This window comes from Pteropus alecto, unplaced genomic scaffold (assembly GCF_000325575.1).
Source record: "Pteropus alecto unplaced genomic scaffold, ASM32557v1 scaffold213, whole genome shotgun sequence".
In the NCBI taxonomy this organism is placed as follows: domain Eukaryota; kingdom Metazoa; phylum Chordata; class Mammalia; order Chiroptera; family Pteropodidae; genus Pteropus; species Pteropus alecto.
Window position 1 is genome coordinate 3,952,724 of NW_006434829.1, and position 25,914 is coordinate 3,978,637.

Consider the following 25,914-nt stretch of genomic DNA (forward strand, 5'->3'; position numbering starts at 1 on the left):
ACCCCGCGCTGCCCTCGACAGCGTCAAGTTTGGGAGTTGCACTAGTTTGCGAGGTGAGGGAGAGGCCGGGCGGCGGGCCATGGAGGAGGACCGGGGGTCGGCGCTGCCGGCCGAGTCGGCGCTGGAGAAGAACGTGGCGGAGCTGACCGTCATGGACGTGTACGACATCGCGTCGCTGGTGGGCCACGAGTTCGAGCGGGTCATCGACCAGCACGGCTGCGAGGCCATCGCGCGCCTCATGCCCAAGGTCGTGCGCGTCCTGGAGATCCTGGAGGTGCTGGTCAGTCGCCACCACGTCGCGCCCGAGCTGGACGAGCTGCGACTCGAGCTGGACCGCCTGCGCCTGGAGAGGATGGACCGCATCGAGAAGGAGCGCAAGCACCAGAAGGTGGGCAAGGGCCTCGGTCGGCCCATCCAGGCAGTGGGGCCGCTGGGACCAGAGGGCCGTCAGCACCGGGCACACGTGTGCGTGGAGGGGGGACGAGACCCGACCCGATGGGGCGGGGGAGGCCCTTGGCCTCTTTTAACCGGCCAGGGGCACCTGGCCCATTCCAGCCCGAGATTAAGGGCCGTTCTTTGGAGTCAGACCTGAGTTCCAGTGCCACCTTTACCACTGAATAGCTGCGTGACCTTGGGCGAGTGACTTCACCTCTCTGTGCTTTGATTTCCTCACGTGTCGAATGGTGACAGGAATAGGACCCGCCTCATGAGAGTTCAGTGGGCCGTTACCTGAAGTGCTTAGATAGTAGCACTTTTTTTTTTTTTTCTAGAAATGAAATAAGCTTCCTGCCCTTCAGCGTAATCCAAGATCTGATACCACGCCCCTTTTTTCATCCTACCTCAGAACTCCCCGGGGAGCAAAGAAGATGTGCCCTCCAGCCCCTGAGCTCCCTCACCTCCAGTCTCTGGGTTCCTTTTCGCAAATCGCTTCCCAGGGTTCCCCTTGGTGTACTCACCTGTGCCCTGAGGCGCTTTCCCCTCCCTGATTTTATCTTCAGTCCTCACAGAACTTGGCGAGGTCGGAATTATCTTCATTTTTACAGACGAAGAAACCCAGAGTCCCAGGGTCAGGGCGTGTATGGGGAGTGGGAGTTTCTCCCAAGGTGGTGCCCGGAGAGCCCCAGCCCAGTGGAGATCAGGCCAGTCTCTCCCCACCCTGTGTAAATTGGGGGAAGGAGATGATTCGGGACAGCCCTAAAAGCTAAGCCTCTGCCCTGTGATGGAGAATTCTCTGGAGGCAGGGATCTGGGCTCCCCGCTGGGCCAGGAGTCCAGACGAGGTGCCTGGGGAAAAGGAAGTGGGAGACGTGTGGTTTCCTGCCCCAGCCTCAGCCCGGGGAAGCTTCTGTCAGACCTTCCAACCGAGAACGAAGGAAACGCCTTTCCTTGGAGGATCGGGGCGCCGGACAGGCTCTGGCTTGCTGTGTGGCCTCAGGAAATAGACCTGGCCTCTCTGAACCTCCCTGGCAGGCCATCGCCTCTTGTATACTTTGAGTTCCCAGTGTTTTTAAGGCTGATGGCTGTGTCTGCCGTCTTAACCTGAAGGCAGATCCGTGGGTGGGTTAAGGGCCACCAGTGTTGGTGTGGTAGGACTGTGTTTGTCCCCATAAGTACCGATGCCCTGGGGTCAGGAAGGGAACGCAAGCTTCCCAGCTAGGTAACATTTCCAAGATCACTGAGGGAGCTTTAAAAACGCCCCAGCTGGGTAATTAATGTCAGGACTCCCAGGAGCAGGGACTTTGGAGCTAGTCAGCCTGGTTTCAAACCCTGCGGCTCACAGTCTGGTCTGTGTGATCTTGGGCAAGTCACCCCGCCTCTCTGGGCCTCAGCTTCTTCGGCTGTAAGATGAGCCTGATAACCACCCGTGAGAAGGAAGAGTTCCTGTGGGGCAGAGCCTGCCTGTCTGAGGCCTTACAGGTGTGAACTACTGTTTTCAGACCTGGAGAGGCTTTCACTGAGGTGTCTGTAGGCTGGTATTGGGGATCCCACGCCCATCCCAGGCACCCCTCCTCCTATCTCAGACCCCTCCACCTCTCCTAGAGAGTCAGGGAAGGAAGGGACCTTTAAAATCTTACCATGATTTGTATTAACAGGGACCAAGGGGCTTAGCCCAGGTCACACAGAAGTCTTGGCACCCCTGACCCCACCCCTGGCATTTTAGTCCTGCTGCAGCCGGGCTGGGAGGCACCCCTAGGAGACATCGGAGGCCACTAGGCCTGGAGTCGGGTGGAATTCCCAGCCAGCTGCACTTGTCGCCTCTGGAACTCTCAGCTAGGAAGTAAACACCAGTGCGTTCAGAGGCAGGGCTTGTTTGTAAACACTGAGGAGGAGCTCTCATAAATCAAAGGACGACATGCGTTTCCCCATCACGGTTCCAGACCCCTTCACTCCATGCTCTTGGGATCAAGAGAGGGTAGTGGTCTGATTGTCACCCCCTGGGGTCTCAAAAGCTCTTTTAAAATGTTATTTCCCTGAAAACCTGAGCTCGTCCTTGATCTTATCCATCCGTCTTTTCTTGCTTCCCTTCCTCCTTTTCTTTCTTCTTTCCCTCCCTGTTCTGCTCGGTTACCCGGTCTGCAGCCCCGTCAGCAAGCCACAGCATGCAGAGTGCCCTCCCAGGCGACATGTGCCATGAAGAGAAAAGGAGAGCTGTGTCCGCATCTCAGGCAGCGGGTGGGCGACGAGGGAGACGGGAAAAGCACACGCATGGGTTGTAGAAAGAGGTGGCTGTGCAGATAACAGTTGCACATGATGTAAACAGCATATGTTGTTCATTTATTCATTCCACACATCTATTTATTGAGTACTGTTCTGGGGGACAGCGGTGACCACCGCAGATGAGGGCTTAGCCCTTACGGACCTGACTTTCTAATGCACTGCTGTTCCATTAATAAAAAGACACAGATGAGGTTAATTTTAATAACATATCAAATCCAGTCTACCCAGAATATTGTTTCAACATGTGATCAGTGCAACACATTATTTTACTGAGGTATAATTGACATATAACATCGTATTAGTTTCAGCGTACATTAATTATAATGCTACATGTATAACGAAATAATCACCACAGTAAGTTTAGTTAACATTCATCGTCTCACATAGTTACAAAAAATGTTATTACACTTGATCTTAGCCAGAAGACTGAGAAGGGATTACAAAAATGTTATGGATTAGCTATTTCACATTCTTTTGTTTTGTACTATGTCTTCTAAGTCCAGTTGGTGTTTAACTCTTAACTACACCGGGGAGGGGTACTCTAGGCAGAAGCCACAGCACGTGCAAAGGCCCTGAGGTAGGAATGAACTTGGCGTGTTCAGGGAACACGGAGAAGGCCGGTGTGGCTAGCGCAGAGTGAGTGGGGAATAGGGGCAGGAGATGAGGTCAGAGAAGTGAGGGGATCTGACCGTGCTGGGCCTCGCCTGCCAGCGTCAGGAGTTTGAGGACTACGAAAGCTGAGAGAAGGCAAAGCAGGCTTCCTGGAAGGGCCTCTTCAGCTGGTGTGGAGTCAGGATAACATTCTCTGTGGCCAGCTCAGAGGCAAGCAGCAGCTCCCCCAGCATCAGCTTTAGTTCACTGAGAGAAGGGAAGAAGGAACTGAGGGTCAAAGTCTGTATTCGGGGCGTGTGGCTCCATAGTGTAGCGGTGAGCTCGTCTGCTTTACACGCAGAAGGTCCTGGGTTCGCGCCCCAGTGGAGCCACGGTCCATGGTCTACGGCCATGCCACCCTGAATGAGCCCCATGTCTGATCTCGGAAGCTAAGCAGGGTCGGGCCTGGTTCGTACTTAGATGGGAGACTAGCTAGGAAGACCAGGTACTGTAGGCATAAAAAATAATATTAAATAATGATAAAAAAAGTCTGTATTCATCTCCGCTTGCAGCTATACAACAAAGTATACAGCAGACTTAATGGCAAATTCATTATCATACTGGGTCATATGATATTATGAATACTATCAGTACGGATAATGCTAGAAGGAATTCTGGAGGTCGAAGGTCAGAACCGGTCTTACTGGGTTAAAATCGGGGTGTCAGAAGCACTGCACTTTTGGCGGCTCGAGGGAGGAGCCCGTTTCCTTGCCTTTTCCAGCTCCCGGAAGCCACCGCCTCCTTGGTGGCTCCCTCTCTGGCCTCAAAGCCAGCAGCGGGGCATCTTCACACCTCTCTCTGGCTCTGACTGCTGCTGTCGCCACTTCGTCCTGAACTCTGACCCTCTTGAACTCCCTCTTTTCACCTTCAAGGACACTCGTGATGACAGGGGGCCCACCCGAATGACCCAGAATAATCTCCCCGTCTCAGGAGCCTAACAGAAACATATCCGCAAAGTCCCTTTTGCCACGTAGGGTCACGTATTCTCAGGTGCCAGGGGCGAGGACGTGGACGTCTTCGGGGGCCACTGTTCTGCCTACCCCAGCTAGGTAGGCGTGGGCCCTCGGCGTGCTCAGCCAGCCAGGCAGGAGCACAGAGGCTCGGGGTGGGGGGTGGGAGGGCCCGACTGTGCTCCCAGCCGGCCGCTGTGTGTGACAAGGTCGCAAGCCCACTCCGTCTTTCCACCAACACTTCCACCCTCTGGCCCTGCCCGTCGCCTCTCCTGGTGACCTTGAGCCCGCTGTGCGAGAACTTATTACCTCTCACGTCCCTAGTGCTGCGAGCTTCCTGATCAGGGAGATGGGATTCGGGAACTCATTTAGGAGACGAACGGAGATGACGCTGACATCCAGCCACCTGGGCCGGCTGGTGACAGGCTGTAGGAGGAGCGGAAATCTGCACTCATCCTTGTCCCTTTCTGGGTGCTGGGCCCGATTCCAGATGATTTATCTATATTAACCGTTTTACCCCTACAAATGACCCACAGAGGTAGTTATGGCACTATTTTTCTCATTTCCGGGGCACCCAAAGATTGAATAACTTGTCCAAGATCAGCCAGTAAGTGGCGCAAACTGGCTCCAAATTGGGGTCAGCGGGCCCCAGTGTCCATGCTCTAATCCAGCATTCTATATGGGCACCAGCGATAGCGCTCTGCCTAGCTTATGGTTTTAGAAACTTTTTTTTTTTTTTTGGTAACAGCTTTATTGATGTAATTTGCGTGCCATACAGTCCATCCATTTAAAGTCTACGATTCAGCGTTTCCAGTGTAGTCACGGAGTTCTACGACCATCGCCACCGTCAATTTTAGAACATTTTCATTACTCGGAAACGAAAATCCAGTCCCATTAATAGTCACTCCCGCGGCCCTAGACAGCGGCCAGCCTGCTTTCTGCCTCTGGATTTTCACGTTAGTGGAATCACACCCTCTGTGTCCCCTCGTGTCCGGCCGCCTTCACTTAGTGTGACGTTTTCGAGGTTCACCTGTGTCCGTGCGTCATTCCCGTCTGAAGCACAGTCATATCCCGTTGTATGGACGTACCCCATTTCATCAGCTTTTGACTGTTGTGAATCATGCAGCTGTGAACGTGCACATACATGGCTTTGTGTGGACATGTGTTTTCACTCCCACTGGGCAGATCGTAGGAGTGGAAGTGCTGGGTCACACGGTGACCCTTTAGCTCATCGAGGACCTGCCAGCCTGTCCTCTGCAGCAGCCGCACAGTTTTACGTTCCCCACAGCAGCGCACGAGGGTTCCGATCTCTTCATATCGGTGCCAGTGCCCGTCCCTTGTTTCTTTGATTACCGCCATCCACAAAACCACTTTAGTAGATTGATCTTGTTTACCTCCACCTCAGCCCTGTGAGCCCTCGTGTTAGGGCTCCCCAGCTGCGGGAAACCGAGGCCGAGAGTGGTTAGTGAGTTGCCCAAGGCCGCTCGAAGGGAGGCCGGTTCGCGTCAGGCATACGATGCATTCTGGGGCCAGGTGGCAACTTCTGGGGTCTTCGCAGCCTTTTTCTCTCTTAGAGGTTTGTCTGGCTGAGGGTCTGTCCAGAGATCAGGGACGTGACCTCCCCAGAGAATTCGGGACTGTTAGGGTCCCCACTCATTCACTCTGTCTCCCGTCTAGGTAGCTAACAGGTGCAGTGCCAGCTCCGTAGTTACCCTTGGGGCAGTTCTAACCTGGGAAGGTCTTCACAGAGGAAGGGCACCTCCTATTACTTGCAAAGTTGCCATATGATCTAGTGGTGGCCGTGTCCCTTACCTGCTTGCTTCTCGGGGCAGAGGGGAAGCCCCGAAGCCCTGGCAACCCCCAGCTGCTCCCGAGGGTCAGGGGGTGAGGCCGCTGCCCCGGGCAGGCTGTCGCCCCACCCAGGCCGGTCGCCTTTGCAGGAGCTGGAGCTGGTGGAAGACGTGTGGCGAGGGGAGGCACAGGACCTCCTGTCCCAGATCGCCCAGCTGCAGGAGGAGAACAAGCAGCTCATGACCAACCTGTCCCACAAAGACGTCAGCTTCTCCGAGGAGGAGTTCCAGAAGCACGAAGGTAAGGGGAGGCGTCAGCGCTGGGGGGCTCAGGAGAGGGCTGTTCCCGCTGTCATCACCCACGTCGGCCGCGGCAATAACAGTTGCGGTCCCCGAGCAAGGGTGCGGCGCTCTCGGATGACCGAAACCTTTGTCTGCTATTGTTAACCATCCCTCTGCCCGAGAGAGATGGTGTAGCCTCATTTACAGAGGATGAAACTGAGAGCTTCACTCAGCAAACTGTTACAGATGCCTCACTTTTCCAGGCTCTTTTTCCGGGCGCTGGTCAGACATATTGGACAAGCCTCACGAGGCTTGTTCCGGTGTGGAGGAGATAGGTGATAAATATGTAAATAAGCCAATTGAGGGCTCCGTTCCAGGTGGCGGCCAGCGCTGTGGAAGAGCCAAAAAGGGGATGCGATCGAGGCGATGCTCAGGACACGGTGGCGAGGGAGGCCTCCCCGAGCGGGTGGCATCGGAGCCCTCATGAAGTGCTGGAGCCGCGTGGATAGCTCGGGAGGGAAGCAAGTGCAAAGGCCCTGGGGTGTGTGTGCGGAACGAGAGGGCAGTGCTGTAGGAAATGATGACCAAGGCCGAGGGTGGTGACAGATGAGGTCAGAAGGGTCAAAGGGTCAGCCGTGTTCAGAGCACATGGGCCCTTAGAGGCCACAGTTTGGACTTTATTCTAAGTGTGCAGGGGTGAGATTTGAGACTCTTTATCATAGACCGAACACATTTAACAAGGAGCAACCTGGGATGGTAACTCAGATCTGAGTGTCACTGGAGCCCCTCAGCTGTCATTCATCGTACAATTGTCTAGAACCTTCGCTCCAGGCCCTCTTCTGGTGCTGGGGAAGCAAAGACAGACAGTGGGGTTCGGCCAGCTCCGTGCTCCCCCGCGGTCCCCTTCCCAACCAGAGGCTGCCTCTGATCCCCATGGAATCTCAGACCCATTGCTTCAGTCTGAGCAAACACCTCGGGTCCCCACATAGGCCCCCTCCTCACGTTCGATGGGATGGACTTCCATGGGGTGCCTCAGGTTCAGAACCTGTAGTTACAACGCTGTGAGACCAAAGAAGTGCACTGATAAGGACTGCAGGGAACAAGAAAAAAGGGAATGTTTGATCCGGGCGCTGGAAGTCTCTCTCGTTCGGGTTGCCTTTGTTGAGATGAGATCCGTGCAATGGGAACGAAGTCCTAGAGGTTATAAGCGTGGGCTCTAGAGCCAGACTGCCCAGGTGTGAGTCCTAATCTCAGTACTTGGCCTGCTAAGTGACCTTAATGAAGTCACGTGACCTTCGTGTGCCGAAGCGCCCCATGTAAAGGGAGATACATAATCGTATCTCCCTTGTAAGGTCGTCGTGAGGGTTAAACGAATTAATACGTGTGGACTGTTTAGAATAGTACCTGGTATGTACGCTCCACAGACGTGAGCTATCATGACTGCGAGTTTTCGTTATCTGGTCCGAAGTCCTTACTGAACAGCTGGGGAGAGCAGAGGTTGAGAGAGTACATCATTCCTTTTCATGGCTGAGTAATATTCCACGGTGCGGGTGGACCGCATTTTGCTTCCTCATTCACCCGTTGGTGGACTTTCGGGTTGTTTTCCGGCCGTTGGCTATTGTGAACAGTGCTGCTGTGAACATCATGGAACAGGTGTTTGTGTGGACGTGTGTGGTTACTGCTTTGGGGTCCACACCTAGGACTGGAATCGCTGGGACATCTGGGAGCTATGCCTAGCTTCCTGAGGAACTCTAGCCATCCTTTTGTCTGTGACATTTCTGCCAGGTGCCCCAGGCCTCGGGGCGGTGACCTGGGAACTCCCACGCCTGCCAGCGACACCCCATGGCCTCAGGGCTCCAGGCACGGACGCCCTGGGCCACTCCTGTGCACACTGTCGCATCTGAGTGCACGCAGCACCGTCCACGTGGGAGAGCTTTGCTCAGCTTGTCATGAAACAGCCCACATGGCACGATTTGAGACACACTTAACTGGCATCTAGCATGGCTGCAGTTCCCAAAGGGTTAGCCCAGCAGCAGCCCCCACCGGGCAGAGCGCGGAGGCAGATGCCAGGCATGCCTTTCACGGTTATTTTTATTTTGCACCGGAAACCATGGGAACCCAGGGACGAAAGCGTTTCTTCCACCTGTGAGAGGAACAGACATTGGGCAGAGGGGTCCCTGGGAGAAGGCAGAGCCTGCGAAGTTAGACTGTGCGCCGGAAGGAGACGGAGGACTGGGGGGCCTTCGTGAGACGGGACGAGGGGGGGGTGGGAGCGCCTGGGAGCAGCCCCGCGTGAACCAGCGTTGCTTTCTCAGGAGTTGATGCCAGGCCCTGCGCTCAGAGCCACCGCGGCAGTCTCCTGTCCCCTCCTCCCCGGAATTCTCCAGACTCAAAAAAAGCACTTTCCTGCCCCTTGATTGCAGAAACCGTCTCATCAGCTTGAGGGCAATGATAGGAACTACTCGTTAGCTGTGGAAATGAATTAAGGGCGTCAGAGCCATCGGGCTGGGGAGATGGGGGGGCTAAGACACACTCGAAGGTCTGGAAAAATTCTTGGGTTCTGGACACATCACGCCATCACCAGGAGAGGAGGAAAACTGAGCTGGGAGTGACCACGCAGTCCCATCCTCGGCTTCCTCACCTGCAAAACGGGAACCCACGACTCCCGACTCCCAGAATTGTCGAGAAAAAGTATGTACAGCATCCGAGCTGGAGCTCTCCAATACGAGATGTCCCCAAGGTCCCACCGTCACGGGACCTTCCATGGGAGCGGTTGGCAGGAATTTCAGCTCAATAAAAAAATCAGCTGTGTGATCCTTTCGTAGAAAGGAAAGAAAATGATGTTGAGTAAATCAATAGAGTCGTGCACTGATCTCGGAAGCTAAGCAGGGTCGGGCCTGGTTAGTACTTGGATGGGAGACCACCTAGGAAGACCAGGTGCTATAGGCTTAAAAAATAAAAATAATAAGGGATCGTGAGCTGACAAGGTCCTTGCAATCTGCGAGGTCAACCAAGGGTTGCCTCGCCTAAAAGGAAATTAATGAATGAATAGAAGAAAAATAGAGTCGTACAACCATTGTGGCAATCTAATTTTAAATCATTTCCTTATATAAATGTCTAACCACTCTGCCGTACACCTGAAACTGACATGAAATAATATCGACCCTAATTGAAAGGAAATAAGTAAAGCATTTCCATCACCCCACCAAGAAACCCTGTGCCCATGGGCAGCCGCTCCCGTTCCCCGTCCCCGCAGGCTGCCGTTCTTCTCCGTCCTGTCTCTGTGGATTTGCTTGTCCTGGAAGTTGTGTCCACCTGGAGTCCTGCGCTCTGGCTCTGTGGCCTCTTGTGTCTGGCTTCTCTCAGCGTCGGTTTTCAAGGTCCGGCCCATCGTCGCGCGTGTCAGCGCTTCGTTCCGTTTTATAGCCGAGTGATGTTCCATCGTGGCTGGACCACTTTCGTTTATCCATGTGCGCTGACGGACGTTTGGGCTGTTTCTTTTTCTACAACGTTCCTATAACGTTTGGTCGTTGTGAATAGTGCTGCTGTGACTTCGTCACTCGGCTTTTTCACTTAGCAGTGTGTCTCAGTCTTTTAACTGGCTACATAGTGTCCCATTGTGTGGAAGGTCCTCGTTTATTTAACCGTTTCCTTGCTGGCGGACATTTAGATGATTGCCATTTTTGGCTACTATAAACCCGTGGCTCCTTGGAGACCGACCTTGGACTTGTTCTTGCATTTGCCCGAATGTCTCTTTAATTTCAGATCTCAGGATTCTGAATTGCTGGGTGACTGGATGATTGCTCAGAAGTCTTCCAGCTTTTAACGAGGTCTATGAATCTACTAAACACACTGAACCCTCCTTTCATTTTTCAAAGCCCTTTTATTACCCTTGGACAGGGAACTGGTATTTTCATTCTGTGGATTAAAACAAAAAAAAATGGCAGCTAACACTTAGAAACTCTTACTTGGTGCCAGGCCTGTCGTGAGCACTTCTCGCCGATTAACCCATGCACCCTCGCAAGCGCCTCCCAGGTGGAGACGTCACAGGATCCCCATGGGCAGGTGAGAAAACAGGCCGCGGTCAACGGCAGGTACGTAAAGCCAGGACCGAGTCCATGAACTCTAGTCTCAGACCCCAAGCCCTTGACCGTTTGGTTTTCTGCCTCTCGGTCTCACAGCTGCTGAGCCCATAAAGCAGGTTGATGGAGCGGGCATACAGGGCCGGTTGTCTTTCTCCGATTCATGCCACCCCCACCCCCTGCCCCCACTTAGCTGTCCTTCCTGCCTGATTTCCCCAGAAGCGGAATCCGCCCCCCAGCGAGGATTAAATGAGCTCAGCCCTTAGTGTCCCCAGCCAGAGCTTGTGGTGGGACAGGTGCTCAGTCAGCAAACAGCAAACACGTTGGTGGCTTTTCCACGGACTCTGCCCGCATCCGATCTCAGCCCTGCCGCACGTGTGCACACACCATGTCTGAGAAACACTGTCGGGAGGCGTAAGCCGTGCCCTCTCGTCCAGCCCAGGCCCAGGCCTTGCCTTGCCGCGGTGGCTCACGGGTGTTGGGAATGCTTGGTCACGGTGGTGACCGCCTGCTTGGGACTATCTCAGACAGGAGAGGGGAGGCCAGTGGAAAAGACTTGAATGGGACAGAGCACCTTGGAGGAGGGAGTCACACGTGGGGAAAAGAGCTGAGGAATCACCAAGTGGCGTCTCGGGGGCCTAGGCGAGAGGGAAGTGGGGGTTGTTTCTCCCCTATTAATCTGCACTTGAGCCTGACTGTCACCAGCCCCAACACAGGTCTCTTGGGGAGTCAGCCCCAGCACCTGTGGGACGCTGGCTAATGGTCCCCCAAAATATCAGCTCCTAAGCCCCGGAACCTGGGAGTATCACCTCGTATGGTAAAATCTTTACAGGTGTGGTTTAGTTCAAGATCTTGAGATGAGGAAGTTGCCCTTGATTATTTGGATGGACCTGAAATGCCATCACAAGTGTCCTCGTAAGAGGGAGGCAGAGAGATTTCACGCTGACAGAAGAAGGTGACAGGACGTCAGAGAAGGCAGAGACTGGGGTGCTGGCGGCCACAGCCGAGGAAGCAGCAGCTGCCGAAGCTGGAAGAGGCAGGAACAAACCTCCCCTGCAGTCTCCACGGGGACCACGGCCCTGGCGACATCTTGACTTTGCACTAGTTTGAAACGTCCAGCTTCCAGAACTATGAGAAACTAAATTGGTGCTGTGTTCTAAGTTGCCAGGTTTTTGCTGGTCCTTCGTTTCAGCAGCCACACGACCCCCGCATGACACGTGCCCTTGTAGTTCGTTACCCCACCCAGTCCCTAAGCGAGCAAGCACCTCCCGTGTGCCGGGCCTGTGCTAGCCCAGGGGACACACAGTGAGCAGGCTGGGGAAGGACTTGTCTCCCGGGGCCCACAGTGCTCTTGAGGGGCGAAGGGCAGGGGGACAGACAATGAACGAGTGGCAGACACCACGCCACGCCGTGCCCACCTGCTGCGCGCCAGGCCCCGTCTTCTTTCGTTAGGTGAAGGAACATGCACGACACTCAGTAACTGTAAACAGTGTGGCGAAGATAGTAAATGGGGTGGGGGGTGGGGGAAAGGCTTCTATGAGGAGGTGACGTTTGAGCTGAAGCCTGAGAAGCGAGGGGGCCGGCGGGAGGCTGGGAGGAAGGGAACCGTGGGCACTGGGGTTAACTGTGGTGGGCGCCCCGGGTGGGCATGAGCTTGGGGCAGCCGAGTGGAGAGATGCAGCCAGGAGGAGCCTGGGGGCCGGTTTCGTCTGAGCAGGAAGCCGCTGGGCGGTTTGAGCAGGGCAGGGAGGTGGCTCACCTGCGGGTCTCGCTCCCCCACCCAGGCATGTCGGAGCGGGAGCGGCAGGTGATGAAGAAGCTGAAGGAGGTGGTGGACAAGCAGCGGGACGAGATCCGTGCCAAGGACAGGGAGCTCGGTCTGAAGAACGAGGACGTCGAGGCCGTAAGTGATGAGCCCCCCGTCTGCCTTCCCGGCCAGTGGCTTCCAGCGAGAGATTGGGTCCCCTGCGCGGGAGGTTCCCTGGCTCCCCCGGGTCGCATTCTGTGAGCTCCAAGGGGTGGGGATCCTGCCCGCAGCTGTGGGGGGCTCTCAGCCTTGTCACCACTGAATGAGTAGAGGGACTGTGGCACAGGAGACCACACAGGGAACTGAGCCTCTCCACACCCAGCGAGGTCCCGAGGCCCGTCAGCCTTGGCTCTGGCCCTGAGGCTTCCTCCAGGCCCGCTTCATGCCCCTCTGCGAGCAGGCCGGCATGGTCCAGGCTGCTACAGGCACCTATGCGGTATCTCTGCCTGAATGAGAAAAATTACCACTTACCCCCTTCTCAAGGCACATTACTTCTGTCTGCTAGGAAATTGTCATAATATACTAACAAAACACTGACCTTCCATAAAATTACAGTACACGTACGAATTGACCATCTCTGGCATCAGCAGTCTCTTGCGACCAGATTTCAAACAAACCCAGACATCTCCAGTCTGAATGGCACCCCTGGAGGTGGCTCGCCCTTGGGCAGCGTGCCACACGAGCTCCTGTATATGGCCGCCCCGTTCAGTGGCCTTTCTCTCTCCACAGCTGCAGCAGCAGCAGACCCGGCTGATGAAGATCAACCACGACCTCCGGCACCGCATCACGGTGGTGGAGGCCCAGGGGAAGTCCCTGATCGAACAGAAGGTGGAACTGGAGGCCGAGCTGCAGAGCAAGGAGCAGGAGATGGGCAGCCTGCGGGTGGAGCTGGGCAAGCTCCGGGAGCGGCTGCAGGGGGAGCACAGCCAGAATGGCGAGGAGGAGCCTGAGGTGAGCGGGAAGCCGGCTGCCGAGGCCACGGGGAGGGGTAGGCAGGGCCGTGGGCCGGCTCGGGGCGGCAGGCCGCCTTGTTTTCTCCATTGCACTTAAGGAAACAGGAGGCCAGAGAGAGCAAGCTGCTGGCCAGAGGACCGCCATCCGGGCAGAGACGAGCTGGGCCCAGAACCCAGCGCGCCCACATTCTAGCCCAGGGTATTCAGCACCTGCCATTCATTCATTCATTCGTTCGTTCAAATGATCGTTGATTATGTTACAGGCTTGGGGGTGAAATGGAAAGCAGAACGCAGACCTGGTCCCTGTCTGCATGGAGCTTATAGTTTAGGAGGCAGCCATGAGTCAAATAATCACACAGCAGCACACGAGCCAGCAAGTCCACTTTCTAGGCATATATACACCCGAGAAAATTGAAGATCTGTCTGCATGCAGAGACCTGGACACAGATGTTCACAGTAGCACTGTTCATAACAGCCAGAAGCGGGAAACAGCCCGTGTGTCCATCAGCTGACGATGGGTAAAGCGTGGTCCGTCCGCACGGTGGAACGTTGCTCAGCCATGAAATGGCATGGAGCACGGGCACAGGCCGCAGCTGCACGAGCTGTGCAGAGTGGCCAGCGCAGAGGGCCACACGATGTCCGCTTCCACGGACACGAAATATCCAGGACAGGCAAAGCCACAGAGACAGAGAGCGAGTTGGTGGTTGCAGGGCCTGCGGTGGCCGGGGGAGGCTGGGGAGTGACTGCTAACGGGTACGGGGTTGCTTTTGGGGTGATGAAAGTAGTGCTTGCACAACTGGATATACTAAAACCCACTGGATTCTGTACTTTAAAAAAAGTGGATTTTACGGCACATGAATTATATCTCAATTTTTAGAGAAAAGTGTCTCGTGCTACGGGAGAGGCGTGATGCCAGGAGGCCCCGTAACTGCGGGGGGGCGGGGGGCGGGGGCATCACGTGCAGTTACTGGCACGCACTGGAGAGCTGGCCTGTCTCAGCTCAAATCGAGCCTCTGTTTCTTACTGCCTCCATGACCTTGGATAAAATGTTTAGCCTCTGTGTGCCTCAGTTTCCTCCTCTCTAAAATAGCAATAATAATAGCACTTACCGCAGATTGCTATTATAAGAATTAAATGAGTTAGTTCACGTAAAGCCTTAGCTGCTGCTGTTATAAGCACGCTAGTCTAGGGGAGTCAGCAAGCCTTCCCCAAGGGGGCAGTCAAAGGAGGGAGTGAGAGTAAACCACACGAAGGAGGGGTGACTTCCAGGCGGGCGCGTGGCAGGTGCGGGGGCCCGAGGCAGGAGAAGCGCGGGCGAGGAGAGGGAGCTCGGGCAGCCGGGGCGGCTGGTGTGCGGCGTGAGGGCGAGGGGCAGGTCTGAAGGAGGCAGACGGCGGGCGGGCCAACCCTGCAGGCCCGCTGGGCCGTAGACTGGACTTGGTCTTGTATCTGAGAGCCGGGGAAGGTCACGGGCTTTCACCCTAGTGCGGGAGACGGACTCGGACACCAGCAGCCACATGGGTGGGAAGAGACCAGTTTAGTCTGAGCACTTCTCACCGCTGCAGAGTTGGAGAAAAGGCATTTGGGCAGGAGGTCTGTTTGGGAGGAGATCAGAGGAGTGGACAGGGGAGCGAGAAAAGTGAATCTGAGGGCACGTCACCGACGTCGCCACGGGAGTTCCGTCCCACTGGGACCTCCCGGAACCGTCTGTCTGGAGGAGGAAGGCTCGGGACATTTATCCACAGGCTCCTGGCCCCAGGGCGCCAAGGATGGCCTCCGGGGCTGTTCTCTCCCCAGGACGCTGGGCCGAACGTCTGGAGCGGCTCCCGGGACAGAAATGGAAAGGCACACAGTGTGTGCTTGAGGTGCGGCCCCGTCACACGGATGGAAGCGTGCAGCTGCCGCTAAAAGCCAGGCGGGCCCGGGGCTGTGACACGGGCCACCACAGGTGTGCGCCACGGAGATGTGGCCCCGGAGTGTGCCAGGCAGTTCATCCTGACAGAAGAGCCGTTCCTTCAGCGGGATGGCGGTCTTGGCGGATTTTGACAGGTGGATGTCGACGGTGGACGTGCTCCTTCCAGAAAGGATAGTGAAAAGCACAGTCAGTAGTGCAGGGCTTGCTCTTTCTTCCAGCGGGTAGCCCTTGATCGTTTCGGGTTTGCAGGCACCGCGCTGGTTTCCTGGGTTACAGGTGGGGAGGGTAAGACAGATGGCTCGCTGTCAGGCTGGCTCAAGTCCCAGCACGTTCATTAAGTATCTTGCGAATTCAGGCCAGACATTGCTGGGTTGTCTGAAGGACGGTAACCTGGGGTACAGACAGGGAGGTGAGAGAGAGGAATCTTAAAGGGTCTGCTTCTGGCTAAAAGTGGCAGAAGCCTAAATTACAATGGGGTAAAGATTTTTTAAAAAAGGAATTTGGAGCTGTGTAACGAAAAGCTTTGTGTTAACGGTGGCTTCAGGTATAGCTGGCTCCAGGTGCCCAAGTGGTGCTATCAGGAGTTTGTTTCATACCTTCTCTCGGCTTTGCTTTCCTCTGTGTTGGTCTTACCCGCAGGTAGGCTCTTGCCATATGGCGGCCCCTGGTACTCTACCACCTCTGCAACTCTGGTAGAAAAGAAGTACCTCTTTCCCGAATTCCCAGCAGAAATCTCAGGGAACCCTCTCATCGGCCCATTACTGAACCCCCAGCCGTTGTGGCCTGAGCTCTAAAATCCAGGTGGGCCCGGGGCTGTGACACGGGCCACCACACGTCGTCCATTACCTGGTCACGTGGCTAGTCTGGCAGTTTTACTGAAAGAGGGGTCTATGGCCACGCCACCCTGAACAGGCCCGATCCCGTCTGATCGCGGAAGCAAAGCAGGGTCGGGCCTGGTGAGTACTTGGATGGGAGACCACCTAGGAAGACCAGGTGCTGTAGGTGTAAAAAATAATAAAAACAAAAAATAAGTAAAGGATTGTAAGCTGACAAGGTCCTTGCAATCTGTGAGGTCAACCAAAGGTTGCCTCACCTAAAAATAAAAATAAAAATGTTTTTTTAATTTAAAAAATTAAAAAAACAGAAAGCGGGCAAGTGGAGTTTCTCCAGAGGAAAATCGTGGTGACTCGGCCCGGAGAAGTGTGGCAACGCGTGCGGTTTGTGCAGAGACGCCAGTGTCAGCGAGTCAGGGCCGAGGACGCCACCCGCAAAGCTCTGAGCAGCGGATCCCTTCACAGGGTTTCACCCGGGGGTGACGGAATCAGCTCTGAGTTCAGTGGGGACAGGTCGACCGGGAAGGAGCTTTGGGACAGGTTGACATGGCTTTCGGGAGCCCTTTGCGTGATCCCGGTGAGGAGTTTGTGGGCTGGACCAAACCTGTAGCAGTAGGATGGAACGGGCAGAGGCCGCAGACGGCGGCTTGTGTAGCTTGGGGTGGTCACCCCCTCCTCTGGCGCGGCCCTTCCAGCCTCCTGGGCCCCGTGGGAGCTCGGCCCATCTCCTGGGCAGGCGGGGCCCAGTCCAAACCCGGCCGCGGAGCCTCCACATGTCTTCAGCAGCCAGAATGAGGACGGGTGTTTCGCACCCCTCAGCCTGTCACGCCGCCTGTCGGTTCCAGTTCCCACTCTGACACCGACGGGGAGGGACAGAAACAGGGAGTGAAGTCAGGTGGCAGTTAGGACTGATCCGCTGAGCTTCTTCACAGCATCTGTTCCCCGAGGCAGGGCAGCTGTGCTGGGTTTGAGTCTGTCCCTCAGAGCTGGGTAGAGTTCAGGGTGCTTGTCACTCCAACAGGGCCACCACAGGTGGCGGTGGCTGTACCACCTACTGTCGAGTGACCTGGGGTCCGTCCATCTCTTTGGTGGTCAGTTTCCTATCTGATGAGTGAGGGGAATGAACTCGATTGCATCCAGTAGCTCCACTGGCGTGGTCGGGATCCCGGAAGCTGGGGGATCGGGGGCGGGCACGGTGGATCCCGAGTCAGGAGGTGAGGGCGGTGCAGGCGGTCAAGGCGTCGAGACGTGTCTCGTGGGATGGCAGGACATCCGGGGAGGAACACGGGGCAGGCCGTTCCAGGCCGGAGGGAGAGCGGGAGGCAGACTCGAGAATGCACAGGGTGTGCGGGGCAGCCACGGAGGAATCGGCCGTCTCGGTTACCCCAGTGCTCCCCTTGATTTGTCCACATGATCCTTCCTGAGCTGCATCACTGTCTCGGTGTAATCTCCAGTAGACACGGCTCCTTACATATTTTTATGATATGTTTATTGAGATGTAATTTACATACCGTACTTTCCTACCCTTTGAAGTGTAGGGTTCAGTGGGGTTTAGTATGTTTACCGTATCGTGCGTGAGTACATCGTCTGTAGGTAGCTGTCATCGCCGCTACCTGGAGCATTTCCATCACCCCAAAAAGAAACCCCGTGCTCATTGGCAGTCGCTCCCATCTCTGTCCCCGCCAGCCCCTGGCCTCCGCCTGTCTACTTCCTGCCTCTGTGGATTCGCCTGCTCTGGACATTTCAGGCAGATGGGGTCACACGACACGTGGTCTCGAATGGCATCTTCACTCAGCACGTGTCCTATTTCATCCAGTTCCTCAGGTCTTACGTGAAGGTTTTCACAGTTAGACGTGTCAATCTTTAAGAAAATGAAGTAGGTTCCCGTCTAAAGAACTTTATATAAAATTGTAAAGTCAAGAGTTATCTCCTTGATGTCTCTACCTTACAAGTTCTGATTTCTTAGGAAGTTTTTTTTTTTTTTTAAGTACGCGGGGGAAGTAGCCTGACAGCTGGCACGCAAGGCGGGGTTTTCAGGCTGACCTCGTGCTCGGTGGACGACCAGACACGTCGGTCTCCTTTGCTGGGCCAGGGGCACAGGACGTGGCCTTCATGTGCCCAGGGAGTGGGGAGCATGCCCAGGAGGCCGTGATGGAGGATGTGGCCTCCCGAAGGCCTCTCTGCACCATCCCCATTGCTCATTGGCTGGTCCCTTGGGCCTCCCCGGGGAGCAGCTGGAGCCTCAGAGCATCTCCTTCAGGCTGTGCCCAAAATGCCTCAGGGGACCGGCGGACAAGGCACGATAACCCAAGCCACCTCCACGGTCCCTTGTGGGGTAAGCCTAGAAGGCCTGCTGGCGATCGGCCTTATTGCCACACTGGGAAAAGCCTTCACGGTCACTCTGGGTCTGCACAGACCGATCCCGGGCTGCCCCAGGCGCGGCGTCAGCGCCTGGTGGCCTCCGGAACAGCTGGGGTCCCAGGTTCTCCCCCTTCTGCACTTCCAGACAGCGGTCCCAGAAGCCAGAACTTTTTTTGCAAACCTGTGTGGGAATAACTCCCCCAAGCTCTAAGGGGATCAAGTCGCACCCTTGTAAAAGAGCCGTCCGTTCTCCAGAGAAAAGAACTCAGGTTCGGAGGAAACTTTCGGTGTCTTTGGGGACAATTACGACGTACAGGGAACGGCAGGGAACGGCTCCGGCTTGAGAGCGAGTGTTTGTTGGGATCCCCCGATGTCTGGGGCCCTTAGAGATGTCGTTACGTATCAAGGGCGCGATGGGGAAACACGGGCCAGACAGGAGCAGGCAGCCAGCCCGCCCAAAGGCCTCTGCGGAAGCGAGGGTTAGGGAAGCCTCCGGAAGGGCCTTCCGCTGCCCTGGGGCAGGAGGACATGGCGGATGGCCCCTTCCAGAGCTGTGGTGGGGCATGGGACTTGCCCCAGAGAGAGGCGGGGCCTGAGTTGTCTGGGAAGGGAGGCCAGGAGGGAGAGAGTGAGCATGGGGTTCGGGTCCACGGCAGGGCTGACCGATGCCTGCGGGGCCGAGGCAGGGGAGGAGAGCGGGGCAGGGAGTGGGCAGCCCTGGAAAGAACCCATCAAGGGGAGCAGCAGCCCCCGCCAAGCATCGCCTTGTGGCTCCAGCGTGGCCCGAGCATCCAATTCTTTTTCCAAAAAGAAGCCCACAACTCAAGCTTCAGTGTCAAATTTCTTGATCCAGAATTGCTGGTCACTGATTCAAAAGTTGGAGAACACAATGGAGGTTGAACACACCAGGGGGTGTGTGCTGGAGGGGTGTCCAGAGTTCCCGGCAAACTCCTACACGCCCGTCAAGACCCCAGGCGCAGAGACCACGTCTGCGGCAAGGCCTTCTGTGACCCTCCCCAGTGAGAGCTCGATGTCCTCACACCTCTGTACTGTGGCACCTTGTCAGTCTCTATTTGTGTGTATCTTCCCTCTACCCCCACCTGTCCGATTCAGCTCATTAGTTCAGCGACCAGCAGGCACGGAGTTGATGCACAGTAAGTGCTGAATAAATATTAGACGCCTGAGGATGTTCTGTGGGCAGGGGAGGAAAAGAGAACTGGCGTTAGTGAGTGCCTGTTAGTGAGTGCCTGCTGTATACCAGCCCCTGAGCCCCTGTTCTGTGCGTTCTTGGGTAGAAGATACCATCCTGGCGTTAGTGAGTGCCTGCTGTATACCACCCCCTGTTCTGTGCGTTCTTGGGTAGAAGATACCATCCAGGTACGTGGCTTCACAGGCATGGGACACCGAAGGTGTATGCTGACAGCACAGCCCACTGACACAGTGGCATCAGCAGACACCTCGAGTCCCTTCTTGGGAGGGTAAACCCTTCCCCATGCACCTCCCCAGCTCGTGGGTGGGAAGAGGCCATACTCTGTTGCCCAGATGACTTGGCGGGGGGGGCAGCGTGTGTCAGGTTCCTGCCGCAGTGAGGTGCCTCCCCCGGTACCCCTGCTGACTCCTGATCATATCCACTTCCTCCGCCCGCGCCTGCCAGGTGGCTGTACTGTCACCGGATCTGCCCTGGTGGGTGGTGTCTCCTTTCAAGTGGCCTTTCCCAGAACAGCCTGTCCCAACTGTCCCAGGATGTGAGGCCCCTCAGCTCTCCCTTCTGGAGCCCTTCAACATCCTGACCTTGCATCACCCGTCTAGGCTGAGATCCTGTCGTCACTGTGCTGCTGTAGGGTTTTGGGTTTTTTTGGGGGGGGGCGGGGTTACCGTAGGGGAGAGTCTCCATTTCAATCCTTCATTCTCCTGTTCCAGAGCTTTCTCACTGTTGTCCTGAGCTTTTGTCCACTCTTTCTAGTCAATCATGAGATGTTGGCGGCTGGCTCAGGACGGCCCATCTGCAGATCTGGCCGGCTGGCTTAGAGGGAGCTTGCGAAAACTTCCTCGTTCTCAAAGAAATGGGGAAAAATAAGCGCTGGCGAGGATGTGGGGAGTGCGGGACCCTCTGACGCTGTTGGCTGGAATGTAAAATGGCGTGGGCGCCGTGGGAAACAGTGTGGCGGTTCCTCGAAAGGTTAAGCATAGGGCGACCACACGACCCAGCAGTTCCACGCCTAGGCGTGTCCCCCCCAGAAGAAAGGAAGACAGGTGTTCAGACAAATCCTTGTACACAAACGTTCACAGCAGCGTTATTTATAATCGCTAAAAGGAGAAACAGAAGGTGGTCTGTTCACCCAGTGGAATATTATTCAGCCGTGAAAAGACGTGGCGCTGTGACACAGGCTGCCGTGTGGACGAACCTTACAAACGTGAGCAGAGGAAGCCAGTCGCAAGAGGCCACGTGGTGCGATTCCATCTATGGGAAACAGCCAGAAAAGGCGAATCCACAGGGAGACGCAGAGAGCAGGTGGTGGGCGCCAGGCGCCGGGGCGGGAGGAGAATGGGGAGTGACTGCTGACGAGCGCGGCATCCCCTTTCGGGGGGATGAAAATGATTTGGGACTAGAGGTTGGGGGTCGCACAACTCCGAATGTGCTCAACACCACTGAATCGTATGTTTGATAAGTGGTAAGTTTTCTGATAAACACGTTTTACCACGACTTAAAGAAGGGAAATGCTCCTTGATATGGAAGAGGGTGGGAGGATGGGGTTTTCCCCCCTTGGACCCGTTAACGTTACTTGCAATGAAACCCTGAGTCAGGCAGGGAGGCGCCAGGACTGTGGGTCTGGCTATCGACATGGCCAACAATGAGCAGGTGGCCTCAGGCTTCCATCTCCAGAGGGACTCCTGGCCGCTATTCCTAAACTAGCGTCCTCAGCAAGCTGCTAAGGCCCCGGGAGGGTGGGCAGTGCGGGCTGTGGCAGGATGCGCAGCGGGCACCGGTGGCGACGGCGGCCAGGAATTCATTAGCAGCATCTCTGCCTCCTCCAGACGGAGCCGGGCGGAGAGGAGTGTGTCTCAGAGGCGGACAAGGCGGCCATGGATCACAAGGACCCCAACCGCCCCCGTTTCACGCTGCAAGAGCTGCGGGACGTGCTGCACGAGAGGAATGAGCTCAAGTCCAAGGTGTTTCTGTTGCAGGAAGAGCTGGCGTACTATAAGAGGTGAGTGTCCCTGGCAGCCCCAGGCTGGCTCCTCTCGGGGGGTCGTACAGAGTTTTGGTACAATGAGCTCCCGGAAGATGAAGATTGTTATCTACATACATTCTGGGGACCCTCTCTGGCCTGAGCATGTGAAGATCACAGCCCCTTTCTGAAACTCTTGGGCTCAGGTACATATTATAACTCAGAACTTGCCAGCTGTTAGGAAGGAGTATTACATATACTGTGTCACCTTCCATCACCAGTGAGGTCTGGGACGGCTCCCCCAAACCAACCACGGTAATGTCGATGCAGCAGAGGTACAAACGTTCATGCTGAATGGGACAAGGAGAGATTATAAACAGCCTCACAAGACTTCATTTCAGCTTTTGCTGCCAAATGAATGACCAAAAAGTGAAGGCTGGTGTTTTAGAACTTTGTGGAGTTGGCAGCCGCAGGTATAGGATGGTGGAGCCGTCCAGCCGAGCGTTCAGTCCATGGTCCGTGAACCCCTCACCCACGTTAGACATGGTACCCGCCAGCCGCGTAGCTGTTTAAATGAGTTCGATCAAAATGAAAGTTTGAATGCGGTTTCTCCATCGGACCGGCCACGTTTCAGGTGCTCGGTCAGTACCTGCGGCTGACGGCTGCCGTCTTGGACAGCACAGATGGAGCGTAGTTCCGTCCTCTCGGGAAGTTCTGTGGACAGCACGGCCCCTGACGTAGACCGCCATCCCCTACCCCGGCGCCTCCCACTCACTTCCACCTCGGGACCTCTGCACCCCTGTGCTGCTCCTGCAGCTGGGAAAACGGTCCCCTCGGTTCTGTCCATGGCTGACCCTGATCATTCAGGTCTCAGGTCAGATGTCACCTCCTCAGAGAGGCCTCCCCCCCACTTCGCCAGCCATCCGAAAGAGCGCCCCATCCGGGTCACTGTTCCTTTACCCAGTTTTACTTCCTCTGTGGCCCTTTCTCCCTCTCCCATTATTCCTGTGCGTTAACGTCCTTGTTTAGTTTGTTTCCGTACGAGACTGTAACAGTGTGACACCAGAAACCTTGTTTGTCTTGTTCATGGCTAAGTTCCCAACACTGAGAATGGAGCTGAGCGCAGAGTAGGTGCACAATAAATATCTCTTGAATGGAATGCTGGAAGGACAGACAGATGCACCAGACGTGGTCCCTGCTCCATCAGGGAAGATGAGAGATGCACGGAAAATACAATGCCACATATTTTTATTGAAAACCTACTGTGTGCTTGGCACATAAAGTTTTACTGATACTGCGTGCACTGGTTGTTCAAAGAAGGGAGAGATCACTTCTGGCTTGGGGATGGGATGGAAATCAGGAAGGCTTCATGTAGGAGGTGACGTTCGAACTGGCCTCCCCCACCCCCAGGCAGAGAGACTATTGGGGCAGAGGCCACTGTCGCCGTCCTCCTGGGTCCCCTTATTCCAAGTACAAACCCTCCCAGAACATCAGACCATCCCCTTCTGGAGTATTCCGGCTCTCACGGAACTTTCGACTCTCTTGTCTCATACCTCTCAACTCTTCCAGTGAAGAAATAGAAGAGGAGAGTCGAATGCTGCAGCCTCCGCCTGTCGCCCACCCGCGACTGTCCCCCCAGCCGGAGTCTGGGATCAAGCGACTGTAAGTGACGCGCTTGTGTGTGGCGCTGCTCGCTCGAGGCTGACCCGCCAGTTCACACGGCCTCTCACTTCTCCCGGGCACCTGCTCCAGGGCCAGGCTTGTCACTAACCGCCTCCTGCTGGGACCAGCCTAACCCCGGAGCACGATGGGCCTGGCCCCTGGCTTTGACTTCCTCGCTACCTGAATGCTGAGTTCATCCTGGGCAGCTCTGGGCAGAGGGGTTAGGGGAGGCTGAGGCGGGTGAGAAGGGGGCGGGGCCTGTGTCTGTCGCTCAGGGCTCGCTTGAGTGTATCGGTTGGGGGTCTCTCCCTGGGTCTTTGAGGACAACTAATAAGGCTGGTGGGGGAGGTTCCTGCATCTTCAGGACTCAAAACCCCAGCACCGCAAGGTCTGGGATGGCCGGGCCCGCCCCACCTATGCGTTTCTCTGCTGACTCATCCACCTGTTGTTCAGTCTCTCCTTTAAGTATTTATTGGCACACAATACACTCAGAGTCAGGCCCTGGTTGCTGTGGGGGACACACAAGAAAGAGCACCCTAGTCCTTGCCCTCAACTGGACTTAAAGCTGCTTCAATGGCCCTTAGCATCAAAAGGCCCTTTTGAGATTCCGATGAGAGTTTGAAGGCCTTTTTCCCTGCGAAACACATACAGTTTTGCAAAGAATTTCAGGTTCATCGACTCCTGCGGCCCTCCAGATAAAGGTGAAAATCTCTGGTCTGGTTAGCTGATGCCTACTAAGAACCTACTGTGTGCCAGGCATGGTTCTCGCACAGGACCTCACTGCATCCCCACAGTCCAGTGAGGTGACGGCACTGCCATTGTCAATTTAAAGTCAGAAACCAAGGCACCGAGGTCAGTCACCGGCCTGGGGTCAAACAGCTCATAAGAGTTAGAGCTGTGGCTCAACCCAGGCGTCCTGGTCCCCAGTTCTGACTAGGGATAAATGGTTCCTGGGGGGCAAAGCCTGGAACCAGAAAGGCTGAAACCAACCAACACCGTTTTGGCCACGTATCAGTAATCTTCCATTGGCCATTGAAACTCAAAGTAACTTCAGAAAAAGAAGGAAAAGCTGTGCGCTAAGTAACTGGAAATTCCCAGGCTGCCCTGGCTTCAGGCTCGGCTGGACCCAGGCCTTGTCGTCAGGGCTCCTCCCTGTCCCATGTCCCTGTGACTATTCTCCTTTCTGTGGATGGTAGGGCACGCTCTCCCCTCTCGGTGACAACATGGCAGCTATCAGCTCAGGGTTCTGTTTTCTTCTAAAACCCCATGGTTAAGATAAAATGGTCCCCAGAAGTCAGACTCGAGCCTCTTTGGCTCTGACTGGGTCACATGACTTGTGGGTCTAAGCCAATCAGAGGGCAGTGCATTGATTGGCCAGGTTTGGGTCTCATTCCCGCATTCATTGCCCAGGTTTGGGTCTCATTCCCGCGTCTGAAGTTGAGTAGCTTTAACCTCATCCGCTTCACGTGGACTGAAATTGGGGAAGGCCGAGTGCCGAGCACCATCAGAGAGCTCGGCAGACAGGAGTAGCAGGTGTCCGCTGCGGCCTCCTCTCGGGGGAGAGGGAGCCTTGGTCTCTATTCTGTGACCAGGAAAACTCGTAATCCTAGGTAAGGTTTGTCGTCTAGTGCTTGGAAAGAGATGGGATTGACTTTGCTTACACCTTGATCCACCTGCCGGGCCCAGTGCAGGTAAGGGTGAGCAGAATCAATCTTGTGCTTCGAAAGCTCCAGCTTTGGGTTAAAGCCTCGGGAAGCTGAGAAAGTTTTCTGCACCCACACCAGCCCCTCCGCGGGCTGAGAGGTGAGACCTAGAGACCAGCCTTCTGCTGCCTTCAGCCCTTCATTTCCAGATCTTTAAAAATCAGACCTTTCTAGCACCTCCATGTCAAGAATGCTGCGTTTCGGGTGCTCAAAGCACCGTAATTCTAAGTCGTGTGTAATTCTGAATTCCTTCTGAAGCTGACTCCTGACTTTTTAGTTTCCCACTCCGGCCCCCTTTCTCTAAAACAGGTAGCTGAGAGTTGGCCTTTGCAAATCTCGGACTTGGAAACTCCGGAGGAAAGTCATCAGAATTAGCTTCTTCCCCCAATTCTTCTCCCCACACCTGACGAGGCTGTGGTGTCTGAGCCTCTTTTTCAGATTGTCCCAGAAAAGACCCTGGGCCCCGTTCTCAAAGCCCTTCTCCCAGTGATCTTGGCCTCTGCTTGCTCGGCAGGACCTGGGGCTCTGAGCCTGGCAGGAGAAGCATCTGGAATCGGGGAGCTAGACACAGACAGAAACAGGCAGGGAGGGAGGGAGAAATCAGAATCTCTTGGCCACAGCGTACAGGTGGCCGGTCCTGTGGCCACTCGGCCTTCTAGGGGGTAACTAGAAGATCAGACTGGCACAGAAGGCTTTTGAGCAGCCCGGGCAGGACACTGGCCGCCTTTGTCCACCTCGGCTGCCAACTGGACGCTGCGGCATCGGTGTGGCCCGAGAGCTCAGAGCCTGGGGGAGGGACAGGCAGGTCTTCCCGGGGGCCGGGCAGGGAATGGCAGTTGTTGTGACTGTTCCATCCTGTGCCCCCTTCCCTCCCTCACTCCTCTGGCACCCGTGTGGTCTGTTTGGTCCCTTCATCCATTGTCACACGGCCTGGTGAATGCAGCTCCCGGCTGCTTTCCAGCTCAGCCTCATGCCCTCACCAGTTTCCCCAGCCACCCCCAAGTCAGCAGTAACTACTGTGGAGGTTTGAAGGGGTTC

At 55.6% G+C, this 25,914-nt stretch overlaps 1 protein-coding gene and 1 pseudogene across 1 annotated transcript in view; both read left to right on the plus strand.

Annotated features, from left to right (window-relative positions):
• Positions 1-6: 6 nt before the first annotated feature.
• Positions 7-25,914, plus strand: part of RILPL1 (Rab interacting lysosomal protein like 1) — a 30,565-nt gene continuing 4,657 nt past the window's right edge. The window contains exons 1-6 of the mRNA XM_006909980.3: positions 7-388; positions 6,259-6,409; positions 12,257-12,375; positions 13,009-13,230; positions 21,378-21,550; positions 23,081-23,173. Coding sequence (XP_006910042.1) covers positions 80-388; positions 6,259-6,409; positions 12,257-12,375; positions 13,009-13,230; positions 21,378-21,550; positions 23,081-23,173 — 1,067 coding nt within the window. The 5' untranslated portion in view covers positions 7-79. The remainder of the gene's footprint in view (positions 389-6,258; positions 6,410-12,256; positions 12,376-13,008; positions 13,231-21,377; positions 21,551-23,080; positions 23,174-25,914) is intronic.
• LOC112478403 lies at positions 16,034-16,152 on the plus strand (annotated as a pseudogene).